The 14,247-nt window shown below is 40.2% G+C and overlaps 1 protein-coding gene and 1 long non-coding RNA gene across 3 annotated transcripts in view; one reads left to right on the plus strand and one right to left on the minus strand.

Moving 5' to 3' along the window:
• The window catches only part of LOC121401552, a 69,037-nt gene that overhangs the window by 47,447 nt on the left and 7,343 nt on the right, over positions 1-14,247 (minus strand). The window lies entirely within an intron of this gene.
• Positions 9,738-14,247, plus strand: part of fam214a.L (family with sequence similarity 214 member A L homeolog) — a 33,828-nt gene continuing 29,318 nt past the window's right edge. The window contains exon 1 of one of the 2 annotated variants that reach the window (XM_018253066.2): positions 9,738-10,802. In XM_018253066.2, the coding sequence (XP_018108555.1) occupies positions 10,787-10,802 (16 nt within the window). In that variant the 5' untranslated portion in view covers positions 9,738-10,786. Of the gene's footprint in view, positions 10,803-11,016; positions 11,164-14,247 lie in introns of those variants that run through there. The other variant, XM_018253067.2, reaches the window with a different exon arrangement.

The raw sequence follows: 14,247 nt of genomic DNA on the forward strand, positions 1-14,247 counted from the left end.
ACTGTCTCTTTGAAAAAACACTTTGACTTCATACTTCGGCAGTTTAAACCTACCGAGGTACAATATTAGCCTATGGGGACTTTTCCCATCACTTTTCTAAGGTTTTTTTGATCGAAGAAAAATCCTTTCATCGATTAAAATCCTTCGAATCATTCGATTCGAAGGATTTCATCGTTCGATCAAACGATTTTTCCTTTGATCGTTCAATCGTAGGATTTGTGGTAAATCCTTCGAATTCGATATTCGAATTCATAGGATTTTACTTTGAGGGTCGAATTCGAGGGTTTATTAACCCTCGATATTCGACCCTTAGTAAATGTGCCCCTAAGTATGTCAACTAACTGGCCAACTGCATAGAAGAAGATGGACAGCACTGACCTAAATTAACTGATTCGGTCATTCTGGTGTTTGGATTATATGAGGTGGGAGGGGGTGCTGTCTTTACCACTTGTTACCTATTGACAACTTCACACACTTTTCAAATGTAGGTATTGTTGGATATTCACAATAATCAAATATAATTCCCAGTCCACATGTTCAGACAGTGTGATGGATTACCAGTAATCAAATATGACCAAACTGACCAGCCACCTTTTCAAATTGGTAATGGGGTTTAGATGGTGATTAAGAATGCAGTTGTAAAAATACAAAGATTCAACTTTTCCCCGTGAGCAGAGTAGTATTCAGTTATGGGGTCCATACTGCTAAATGCTGTCTTTGCCAGTACAACTGCCTCATTAGAGAAAATCTGTTTTGTATCTGGTGTGACTTTCCTTTTAGAGTACAATGAAATCCAATTTGCCAACAGCCTCTGTGGAGTTATCTTGTGAAGCAGGGTCACCTGGGATTTTGAGCCCAGCAAGATATAACTTTCCCCTCTAGAAAGAACAAAGGAGGTTCATTCTGAGATGTTAGTAAGACTTGTGACCAACAAAAATAAATGCTACCTATAATTATATCACACCTGTGGAGCAGTGAGGAAATGTATGCAGGATAGATTTTAATAGGACCTAAAAGGAAGTAATTAGATATGTATGATTCATGCAGTTTAACATAGTAAATTGCTAGATTTGGCATAGTTCAGCTTAGTGGCAAGTTAATCTTGCTATGGTTTGGACTCATCACTCTTAGAGGAAGAACTCCTTTCTATTGAACAGGAAAGCTAAGGGGATAGGACAGTACACTGGAATCAGAGGGAGAACAGGCACTGCTCTTTGGATGATGGTAAGTGTGTGTGTTAGTGTATGAATATACATGTATGAATATAGAATACCACAATGGTGTACTTTCATAAAAAGGACATACAGAGTTATAGCACAGACATGTGTTTCTGTGATTCTTGTACAGGTATAGGACATTTTATCCAGAATGATCAGGACCTGGGGTTTTCCTGATAATGGATCTTTCCATTTGGATTTTCATACCTTAAGTCTACTAGAAAATCAATAACATGAAATAAACCCAATAGGCTGGTTTTGCTTCCAATAAGGATTCCTTATATATTAGTTTGTATCAAGTGCAAGGTACTGTTTTATTATTACAAAAAAAAGGAAATTATTTCCGTAATTTGAGCTTTCTGGATAATGGGTTTCCAGGTAACAGATCCCATACCTGTAAGGTAAAATAAGAGTGTCAAAAAGAATTTTGCTTAATATTTGTTTGGTCATTTTCTCATCATAAATGTGAAATGTCTCTTATGCACAGATATTCGCAATAAAAAGGGTGAATGAAAGGGTTACTTTGTAATTCAGAGCTTTCTGGATAACGGGTTTCTGGGGTCCAAATTACCCTAGCAACCTTGCACTGATTTAAATAAGAGACTGGAATATGAATAGAAGAGGGCCTGAATAAAAATATGAGAATTAAAAAGTAGCAATAAATAAATTAGTAGCTTTACAGAGCATTTGTTTTTTAGATGTGGTCAGTGACCACCATTTGAAAGTTGGAAGGAGAAAAATGAAGGCCAATTGAAAAGTTGCTTAGAATTAGCCATTCTATAACATACTAAAAGTTAACTAAAAGTTGAACTATCCCTTTAATGTAATTCTTATTTAGTATTTCTTATCTTAATGTTCAGGCCCTCTCCTACAGTATTAATTTTCAATTTTAGATTGTAATTTTACTGAGAAGGGTAAATTATCTGTCTTGATTAGTATTTGTATGCATTTGCAATAACAGATGCGAATTTGAATCCATATTGGTGTGTCATAATAATACAGTAGCTTGTACATGATCCCAACTAAGATATAATTAATCCTTATTGGAAGAAAAAAACAGCATATTGGGTTTATTTTATGCTGAGATGATTTTTATTAGACTTAAGGTATGAAGATCCAAATTACAGAAAGATCCGTTATCTGGAAAACCCCAGGTCCCAAGCATTCTGGATAAAAGGTTGCATACCTGTATATAAGAAAGACTGTGTGGTTTTTGCTGATTTCCTGTACATCTAAAGCTGACCATAATCATTCAGATTGTATTCTTTGTACAAGGGACGTTCGGATATTGATTGTTCGTTTCAATGCAATGATCTAAAACTAACCATTCAGATTTAAATTGTAGGATTAAGTAGGAAAAATAACAAATCAGAAGATGTTCTGGCCATTAATTGACAGACAGCAACCATACGTATGTTATGTCCTGGAAATAGTAGTGACAATCACCCATGGATATCATCCAATACAATGCATGCAAAGATTTTATTGTTACCAAACAGAAATTTTTCGTAACCTGTTTGATCAACTAAATGAACGATTGCTGTGGTACAAGAATTGAAACTTAATTTCCTACGATTATATCTGCACATCTGGACTATAATTTGAAAATGGAAGTTGGTTTTACTAATATGGTTTGTTGCTTTTATGCTTTCAGTCAGAAATATCACAACCACGTTACTATATTTCTTGCTTAATAACAATAAAATGTAATGTAGAATCAATACTTGGCTATCTTGACACACAATTTACAAGCAAAACACTAACACACCTTCATTTGTTGCTTCACGTTTACTACATTAATTACAGGTTATTTGTGCTTCTAATATAAATACATGAGCAGCATCATGAATTCCAGTGTAATTGCCTTGGTTGTTGGCTTCGCCCTTCCTGTGAACAAGCTGGCAAAAATGTATAATACATTCCACAGTATTTTAAGGGAATAAAAGACTTCATCTTTGGACCCTACAATCCTGCTATCATCTTTTCCGAGTGATTAGAATGTCTTTGTGTGGATCAGGATTTTGACTATAATGACATTTTAAAAGCAGCATTTTGTGCTTTATGCCATTTGAAAATAAACATGAATATTATTAAATATCCAGGGCAGAACACACATTCACCAATTTTTCTGCTAGAATACATTCTCAGAGAACACCACTTTGGCTAGTACCACTGGCAGCCACTCCCTACTATGCTTAAAGGTGCTGATAGCACACAGTGGTAATCATCAAGTGGAACACAATGGCCTTCCTATATCTTTTATATAGGGGAGGGAAGTACGCAAAAGGGACGGACAGGGGAGGAAGGGACAAACAAAGGAGGGAGGGATGGACAGAGGAGGGAGGGAGTGACAAAGGAGCGAGTGACAGAAGGGGTAGGTGAGAACTGCAGAGGGGAGTGAATCCGGGCTAGGGGTAAGCAGAAGAATCTTGAACAACACCTGCCCTACTTAAAGTAGAACTAAACCTAACCAAAGAAAATTAAATTTTTAAAGGAGACATATAGGATAAGTGACAACCCCCTTAATATTATTGGCAAAATTAATAATATTTGGTGCTGATTTTACTTAAAAAATATTATCTTCAAAAATGGCCCCTTTATTGGAGCTCCCTATACATCTGCTATGATCCTTGTCCGTGTTTCAAATAAGGGGTAGGTGTGTTCTAACAGTACCTGAATGATGCACACTAGGGGGCAGCCAATCATGGCCCTTGGCCCATGGTAGTCTCACAAGAAAAGACAGGTTTCTGTTCCCTAGTCAGCTTTGCTGCTGTTTGGTTCCTATCCTATAGTGCAGCGTCCCTTGCACAGCCTGGGAAAGGAGGCAGCAGGAAGTGGAACAGATGGGTGGGACTAGAAGATATTTGCAGAAATTCTCTATAAATCAACCCCAAACACTACTTTTTTAAGCACTTTCCTTCTATATTTAAAGTATAATGTACTGGCATATTCTTGTTTTTCACACAATATGTCTCCTTTAACATTCTTTACCAGTTCAAGGCTACCACAACCCTTTAGCAGTGAGTCTGCAAAAATGCCACAGTGTCTTTATGATTTACAGCACATATTTTGTAGGCTATCATTTACATTAGCTTTGAGACCAACTCATAATATACACTATATATACAATATAACATTTATAATGCTGAAAACAAATTAATTCAGATTCACAATACATGACAGCATGGACATAAACCACTGCATTCTGCATAAGAATAGAAAATCAACCCTGTAGCATTAGTTTTGTTTACAGATGTTAAAACACTTTCACATAATGATTTGCCATTACCCTAAGCTTAGTTTTTTTTCCACAACATTTAGGGGCAGATGTATGAAGGGTCGAATATCGAGGGTTAATTAACCCTCGATATTCGACTAGGAACTAAAATCGTTCGACTTCGAATATTGAAGTCGAACGATTTAGCGCAAATCCTGCAATCGAACGATCGAAGGATTATTCGTTCGATCGAACGATTAAATCCTTCGAAATCGAACGATTCGAAGGATTTTAATACAACGATCGAAGGAATATCCTTCGATCAAAAAATCTCAGGCAAGCCTATGGGGACCTTCCCCATAGGCTAACATTGACTTCGGTAGCTTTTAGCTGCCGAAGTAGGGGGTCGAAGTTTTTCTTAAAGAGATAGTACTTCGACTATCGAATAGTCGAATAGTCGAACGATTTTTAGTTCGAATCATTCGATTCGAAGTCGAAGTAGTAGTCGAAGGTCGAAGTAGCCCAAAAAACACTTCGAAATTCGAAGTTTTTTTAATTCGAATCCTTCACTCGAGCTTTGTAAATGTGCCCCAAAGTGTAACAGTCAAACGGACATTTAAATATGGACTAATTTTACATGGACTATAAAGGGATGTTGGCTTAAAATGATGCACAATACTGTTTGAATGTTAAAGGGCATGTGAAGCCCCAAAACATGTATTGTGAAATATTGTACACATGTTGCACTATAATCCTGCTGTTTCCAAGTCTCCTGTTTTAGTTATTGGACTTTGTTTTTTGGCTAATGGCACATGCCATTATGCACTGCCTTGCAGTGGAAAGCAGCAGTGTTCAAAGTGCACCTGTTCACCTGTCACCACTTATAATATTAGAGGGGTTGTTCACCTTCCAACACTTTTTTCAGTTCAGTTGGTTTCAGATAGTTCACCAGAAATAAAGACTTTTTCCAATTACTTTCATTTTCTATGCATGAGCATTTTATTAATATTGAAGACAGTTGTTAGAATTGATACAATAGGTGCTAAAACTCCAGAGATGCTGCTGAAAAATGTATCAACTAAATGTTTCAAAATCGTAACCGTTTAGTTTAGCCTCTGCACCTGTATTACTGAGCTGCCAGACTCAAACACCAGAGACAGGAACATTAAACTTTAAACTTAGATTTTGAAAAAATGGCAAAAAATTTTAAAAAATGGAAAGCAACTGAAAAAGCTTTATTTCTGGGGAACAATCTGAAAACAATTGAACTGAAAAAAGTGTTTGGAAGGTGAACAACTCATTTAATCAATTAAAATCATCCTGTTTGGTGCACATACAATGATGACAGGTCACTATATAAGCATTAAATGCAGAGGTTCACCTGTCACCACACTAAGGGGCTGATTCTTTAAGGGTCAAATATCGAGGGTTAATTAACCCTCGTTATTCGACTAGGAATTGAAATCCTTCGACTTCGAATATCGAAGTTGAAGGATTTAGTGCAAATTCTGCGATCATACGATCGAAGGATTATTCCTTCGATCGAACGATAAAATCCTTCGAATCGAACGATTCGAAGGATTTTAATCCAGCGATCGAAGGAATATCCTTCGATCAAAAAAACTTAGGAAAGTACTTCAACTATCGAATGGTCGAATAGTCGAACGATTTTTAGTTCGAATCCTTCGATTCGAAGTCGTAGTCATGGTCGAAGGTCGAAGTAGCCCATTCGATGGTCGAAGTAGCCCAAAAAATACTTCGAAATTCGAAGTTTTTTTACTTCGAATCCTTCACTCGAATTTAGTGAATCGGCCCCTATGTGTGTCATCTGCATTAAATAACATTATGAAAAGTGACAGGTCGACAGGGGTATTTTGTCTGCTTCTGGACAAAAGGCCCCATTTGCCATTTACCTAAAGGGAGTCCAGAGAACACTGAGAACATGGCTTCTGAGCCTCAAGGCTACAACAGTACTTTAGTATAAAATACACAATTTCTATTTATATTCCCTTTTTGTGTTTAGTTCTTCTTTAATATCAAAGTCAACTTTGATCTAAGGCTGGAGTTAGATGGATGTAGAGTAGACAAACCATAGTTCCTAATGGATATAGCTAAACAAGGCAGTGATGGATGGGATATTGAAGAAAATACTGATTATTATGTCGGGACTATGAAATTTAGGTATAGTAACTCTGGCAGTTCCCACTTTGTATTTGGAAAACAAAGTGGTCCTTTAGTATACCCAGGCAGCTATGTCTCCCTTCCTGGGTCCACTGGGATTTACTCTAGGTTATGGTTTGCCTACTAGGGGGTAGTATGTGAAACTATAAAAGTATATAGCCCCATGTACTCAAGGTTTTTCCTGGGACTTCACCTCTCTTGGACGTTGTTACAGGCCCCTGGTACAGGAGAAGGTCTGAACAATAACAGGCCCAAGTTAGGGAAAGTTTATTTAGTGCCAGAAGTTTATGTAACAGTTGCTCTAGGAGCAAAAGATAGTGGCAGGGTAATTTAGGGAGCAGTTGTGTAATACATTGTCCAGTTATACTAATAATTGCCCCACAATATAATGTCCACACAGTCTGCACACATAGTAGGGTGCTACAATAAAAATACCCCAAATAGCTATAAACAAGCTTTGTCAATGTTGTCAATGAAAAGCATTTAGCATAACCTACTGACGTGCTCTGAAACACTGAATAAAAAATTGCCATATTCATGCAGTAAATACAGGGCTCCATTTGCCCATTGGTGCTCCTAAGTTGTGCATATGAATGTCCTCTAAGAGGACTAAATGCTACCTCCAGTCCACCCCACAGGAATGCAGTGCAGCCAAACCAGGAATCACTATATGCATGAGAAACATGGAAGTCTTTGTGCTCCAGGACTATAATAAGCACAAGGAAGGGTGTGAAGTGCAAAGGATAGTGGTGTGCACCATGCCCTGCCTATCATAAATAAAGCCTGTTAACTTTCAGCATCTCTAATTAGAATTAATATCGGTATGTGCTGAAGAAAAACGCAATACAGTCTACATCAAGCATCTGTTTAATAGCTGATTACCAATGCTTGATGTAGACTTAAGTTGGCCATAAACAGCCCATAAAAGCTGCTGACTCTGTCCCTCTACAAGATGACACACAAGTCATCATCTATTAAAATGTAAATTGTAAGGTAAAAAATGTAAAAGCCTATATTGAGGTTATTTGGGCTGTATTTAAAGCAAGCAGGGCCAGAACTAGGGGTAGGCAGAGTAGGCACGTGCCTAGGCCGCAAAGCTGGGGGGATGCCAGGCATGTACCTGCTCTGACGCCTACCCCATTGTCCGGTCCTGTCTTTCGCCGACTGCCACTGGTAATTTCTTGTGATAGCGCTTCTGCGCATGTGCATATGCGCGTCCGAGCGCAGTTTCGCGCATGTGCGTCTGAGCGCAGTTCCGTGCATGCGCACTCAGCCGGAGCCGCGCCCAGACAGGTTGCCTAGGGCGCCTGGCTGGGTTGGCCCGGCTCTGAAAGCAAGTTAATGTATTTCTGTGGGTCCAATAATAGGCAAAAATATCTTGAAATTGTTTCAGACGTATTACAAATGCACAATGCAGCATTAAAAATAAGGCAGGTCTGAATGTTCATGGGTACAGCTAGGCAAAATATCAGTTAGCACATGCACTTAGATGAACCCCATCTCAAACATGCTTCAAATAAACAATCTCCCCTGTTTAAGGGCCTTTAAGAATGGCTTGGATGATTTTTTAGACAGACAGAATATCAAAGGTTATTGTGATACTAAACTCTATAGTTAGTATAGGTATGGATATATAGCATTTATGTAAAGGTATGGAGTGGTGTGTGTGTGGATGCTGGGTTTTCAATTGGAGGGGTTGAACTTGATGGACTTTGTCTTTCTTCAACCCGATTTAACTAGGTAACTAAGTATGTCTCCAGGTTTAAAAGGGTCAGGGGGTAACCCACAGAGCACTGTTATGAGTGGATGATAAAAGCTGATACAATCTGTGATAAAATGAAAAACAATCCTGATTGGTTGCTTCACCTTTGAAGAAATATACACTCCAGATGAGCGAATTCTCCCCTCAGACAACTTTATCACTAGTCAATGGGGCTGCCTTCTAGAAGAATCCTTTTAAGTGGTTATTCAGTTACCATCTTCCTGTTTGTAGCAAGTGAAATACAGAGAAATACTTTAAAGGAACAGTAACATCTAAAATGTAAAGTGTTTTAAAGTAATGAAAATATCATGTAGTGTTGCCCTGCCAGCGCCGTTTCTGTATGCATTGCCGCCTGAGGCGGCTCCAGTAATGCCGCCCCCCCAGCCCGATTCGATTTCCGGGGGGGAGGCAGCAACGCTAGTGCGGAGAGCGCAATTGCGCTCTCTCGCCCTAGTAAAGCCGAATTTCCGGTTCAAAAACCGGAAATTCAGCTCTTAAAGGCACCAGGAGCGGCTTTTTGCTGCCCCTGGAAACCTAGCTGGCGATGCCGCCTGAGGCGAGCGCCTCAGCTCGCCTCATTGGCGGATCGCCCCTGTGCCCTGCACTCGTAAAACTGACGTGTTTGCCTCAGAAACACTAATATAGTTCATATAAGCTGCTGAGTAGCAATGGCGGAAATTGAAAAAAGTCACAGGTTAAATAGTGGATAACAGATAACATTATGTTCTGCAGATCTTATCTGCTGTGTTACTTGAGCCTTTGAATGGCTGCCCCCATTGCTACACAGCATCTTATTTATATACACAATAGTAGTGTTTCCAAAGCAAACACAGCAGTTTTACTAGTTCAGGGCAACATTGCTTTATTTACTGCATTATATTTTTATTACTTTAAAACAATTTTTTGATGTTACTGGTCCTTTAAAGAGACTACAACAGAGATTATGGTCTCACTGGCAGCAGGGAGGCTTTCTCTAAAAGAATAAATGGATTATAATACAGGCATTGTCTTCCCGTGCTTACTAGTACTACACTGAGCTTGTGAGTAAGTTACTCATGTTACTGATCTTATTACATAAATCACCAAACAATCGTTTTTTTGTAAACAATGCTCTGATGAAACTGATAAAAACAGCACAGAGACGGCCTGTCGCTGCGACAGGACAAAAATGTGAAGCGACTCGGCAGCACAGAACAGCGTCCCAATACACTACACTGGCCTAACACCTGCGGGTTCTCACGGTCAGGTTACCAAGGTAACAAGGAGCTCAGTTGTGTCTCAAGTGCCAAAGGAAGTGACGGCAGCGGATTGGCTGTTGTTGGGACACATGACCAGCCGTCCTGCAATACAGACAGTGTTTTGACAGTGCTGAGGCAGAGAGGAGGAGGGTGGTGGGTCAATAAGGTGACAGATATAGTTCTGTCAGACGGAGCTTGATGGTAGCCGAACAGGGATAACCCTCAAAGAACTTCATTAAGGGACGCCGTGTGTAATCCTTGAAAGTCCTAGCAGCAAAGCAGGCTCTCATGATCCGCGGGGCGGCCCTACGAAGACAGGCTGACGGGGGAGGAGGAGGACGAGTGGGGGCCCCGGGAGCTTTATGACTTCAGTGCACAAGGGGAAATGGTTTGTAAGCTCGGCTGGAAGAGTATTGAGCAGGGGGAGGTGTTGGGTGGTGGAGTGTCAGTTCGAGTGAGCGGAAGGGTGGCATGAGAAACCTTTGAAACCCGTAGAGAGTAAGGAAGAATGGCTGTGCTGTTGCTTAGGAGCTGCCTTAGCTAGGGTGCTGTTTGTTTTGAGGAGGGGGTCAGGGACGAGGGGACACAGCTGATTAGATTGCGGGACTGGTGCAGAACCACAGTGAAAGCCCCTATCCCTTCTTCTTCCTATTGGTTCTATCAGCTGCGACCTTGCTGGTCGCTTATTGATTAACCGAGGTGACAATGTGTCAGCTGGAAATAATGTAAGTGCAGGCGGGGGGAGGAGGCCGGGGGATCAGCTGTTTGTGTGCATGGCAAGGTCCGCCTTCCCTCAGCACTGACCAGACGTGGCTACCTGCTGCTGCACTTGTGTCTGAGTCACCCGTGAGTGTGTGAGTGTGTGCTTATGGTGAGTGTGTGAGTGTGTGCTTATGGTGAGTGCTGCTCTCTTTCCTCTCGCCAGTCAGTGTATAAATAGAGTGTGTGTCACGGGAGGACAGATTGGTGTGTGTGGGGATTGTTAAATTCCTCACAAGAGGCAGGTGCCTGCAAGTGCTGTGTGTGTAGGGGCCGAGCTCTCCCAGCCGATGTGCAAACACCCCGCTAGCTTTCCTTCCCTGGAGGGGGGTCTCATAAGAAAAGTCATTTCCCAGTAAGGAAGGATCGTGATTGCAGCAGACTTGTCTGTGAGAGCTTCCTGCCAGAGAAGATGAAGCCAGACCGAGGTAAACAAGAGCTGGGCTTGTAACATTGTAATTCTACTAACAACAGACCCTCTTTACTGTGTGTCACCTCAGTGTAGCCCCCCCCATCATCTGATCTGGGCTTATACATGAAACCACTCTGCGTGATAAGCTACTACTTTCTGTTTATTACATAAAGCTGATTTATTTAGCACTAAACAAGTGCCATCTGTTATCATCATCATCATAATCTGGGTCCAAATAAAGAGGGCGGTTGCGACTACAAATGAGGCCCTCCTGCTACTCTTGAACCGCAACTTCCAACATGCCCTGACATGATTAAGGGGGGCAGGAGGTTGCGCTTTAACAGAACTGGAGGGCTGAAAGTGCAACATACCATAAGGTAGGAAGATTAGCATTTAGCCTCAACAGAGGTTTGTAATTGTTATTAATAAAACTTGTACAAATGAGCTCTATTTTCTGACATGTTCTTCATTAAAAGGACTGTGCCATCATACTTGGGTGTAGGCCTATTTAAATGGGTTGTAGCTAATATTTACCAAGCAGCATTTTAGGATCTTTATGTATTTTAATTTGCTCCCGTTCAGAGTTTGGTCTGTGTGCCTGATTGATAGCTGTTAATTGTAAATGCAAGACTGATCCTGTTGAAGATATACCATCCTAATTTATGAGATATATTTGAGTCAGTATCATACTCTATGTATTTCTTGTTAAGGCTGGGAAGCAGTATTCAGTTAAACTTGCCAAGCAAAGCCCGGCCTTCTGAAAATAAAGTAATTTGATACCCCATTAGCATATTAAACCTCATGCATATTATATTGGTTATGTGGAACTACTGGATGGTGATGTTTTAAGTTAGTGATCCCCAACCAGTAGCTCGCGAGCAACATGTTGCTCTCCAACCCCTTGGATGTTGCTCCCAGTGGCCTCAAAGCAGGTGCTTATATACATAGGGGTTACTAAATGGCCAATCACAGCTCTTATTTGGCACCCCAGGAACATTTTTCATGCATGTGTTGCTCCCCAACTCCTCTTACTTCTGTATGTGGCTCACGGGGTTCTAAAGGTTGGGGATCCCTGTTTTAAGTAAAGCGGTATGAGTGCTTGAGGGGTAGGGTTGCCACCTGGCCGGTAAAAATAATGCTTGCTACCAATATTATTAATAGGAAAAAAACTGCAACAATACAGGAAGGCGGGTATTTTTTTCCAGAAAAGGTGGCAACCCTATTTAGGGGTGATGCTGAAAAATGGGCACAAGAACATTAAAGTATGATTACCCTCAAGTGGGCAAAATTAAAATAGACTGCCCCCTCGTTGCAGCACTGCATCTGTTTTTCCAATGAGTGATGTGTCCCTCTGACTTGGAGCTAGATTAAAGAAGTCCTGTCTGGCTACTGCCCTCTATGCAGTTTATGGCCCACCTGTTGTATGGCATTGTTTGCTGTGTAGTCCATAGGGATCAATTATATCGAACAAAGACAAATAATGTTGCACTCTGTACTGTACTCATCCTAATGATGCCACAGATGGCTTTTTTTTTTTCTTAATGTAGGTTTCTAGGTGTCTTATTGACTGTGTGATGGACACCCCAAAAATGTGAACCACAAAACTACAGTGGCTTACACCATAACAACAATACACAGGGCACTAGATCGTGTTTACCATTTGTTTTGTATACCACACTTTGTAAGGCAACTGCTTACAATGACAAAACTGTTATGATTGCACTGTTTCCTGTGTATTTAAACAAAGCAATGTTTTTTTGTACATAGTAACCGTACAGAACGAGACATCCTTCCATCATGTTTAGACTGTCCCCAGTTGTCCTACTGCTTAGGCTGCTAATTTCTTTTCCCTATCTGCTTTGCTGTATTTAACCCATTGGTGTGGTGAATATAAGGGGAGGAATGTTAATACAGTGAGCAACATTCCCTTGCATGTATCCCAAGAAACAAAAGGTAATGTCACTCCAGACTACTGCCTGGCCTTTGTTTCGGCTGATATTTTCGGAAGACAATAGGTAAGGTGTGCCAAATTCGTGGTGATTAACTTTGCAAAGAAATTGTGCATTTTGTTGCAGCATCAAACCTTGGTGTATGATAGTCTAAATGAATACAAGGGCAGCCAGAGCTTGTAATGGTAGGCTTGCTACAAAGGTATTCAAACAGATTTTGATTTCAAGGGCATATAGATGGACTTCTTTTGTTTCCATAAATCCATCTTTGTTTATTTTGTTTTTCTGGAACTGACAAAGAGCTTCAGCTTGTGAGGGACAGAACAGCATTTCCCCCCCCCCCTCTAGTATCGGGTTACTGTTAGTGAACACAGCAGCCAGCACCTAAGGGTTAAGCAAATGAGTAGCTGAGTTGGCAGGTTATAGAGTTCTGAGTAGCAGCTGATCTGTACAAAAGCAAACTTGTCTTGAGTGTCAGGGTAGAGTCTAGCTCGCATTACTGGCTAAAAATTGTGGATCAACACTAGACTCCCACAATCCATAAATAACCTATCTGCTTATATTTACCTTGACATACAAGTTAGGGCAGTAAATAATTAAATGATCCTTATATAGAAAAAAACACAAACCTCCTCAGTGAGATCTTTATTTAAGTCTGTTTGGTAGTGTATTCTCAATTGATTCTGAAGACAACACATGTTTATGCTCTCTAAGTGTCCCAGTATTACCCAAACAGGTTGGGGGATTCTGGGAGTTGTAGTTAATTACTTAAGGGTGTGTGTTAACAGGTTTTCAGTCCCAGTCTTAGGCAATCAATAGGACTTTGTTTGGCAGACCACATATGTGCACAGCAGTATCTAGGCCTTGTTTTCTTTTTACAAAAATCACACCAATAAAATAGGTCATATGGTTTAAATTTTCTTTAATTGAGGCTTCATGGAAACCAGTCTATTTTGTGCATCCTATTTGTACTGGGAAGCTTTAACCATTTTGCAAGTACACATAAGCTGCGTGCGGCCTGGGCAGGAGGTTAATAGACACCACCCATTGAATAAATGTTACCCAGAACCAATATTTTCGTTTTATACGAAACTTTATCCTAAGCATAGGGTAATCTAGGATTAGAGTGCATACACCCAGTTTAAATGCTACCTTTTTGTGGCATGTTGGTGAGTTTTCGTGGGACTTAATTTAGAATAGGATATAAATAGAGTGGGCCTATAAATATTCTTGGTAATTTGACCACAACATGTAAACTTCTTGACCTAATAATTATGATCTATTTAAAGGATGCTCAGACCTCCCAATTTAACGTGGAAGCTTAGGAAATTGGATTGTGCGATGCAGTCTGTGGTTGCAGAACTTTCTCCTGTAACTTTAGTAGTGCTATTTGCTGAAAATCTGCCCTGTTTTTAGGTTAACTTTACAAAAAGGAATAAAGAACATATTTTACTGAACAATCCTCAGTTTGTACTTTCAATAATACTATGGGAGGAGTTGCCAAAACACTTC

This window comes from Xenopus laevis, chromosome 3L (assembly GCF_017654675.1).
Source record: "Xenopus laevis strain J_2021 chromosome 3L, Xenopus_laevis_v10.1, whole genome shotgun sequence".
Taxonomy (NCBI): Eukaryota; Metazoa; Chordata; class Amphibia; order Anura; family Pipidae; genus Xenopus; species Xenopus laevis.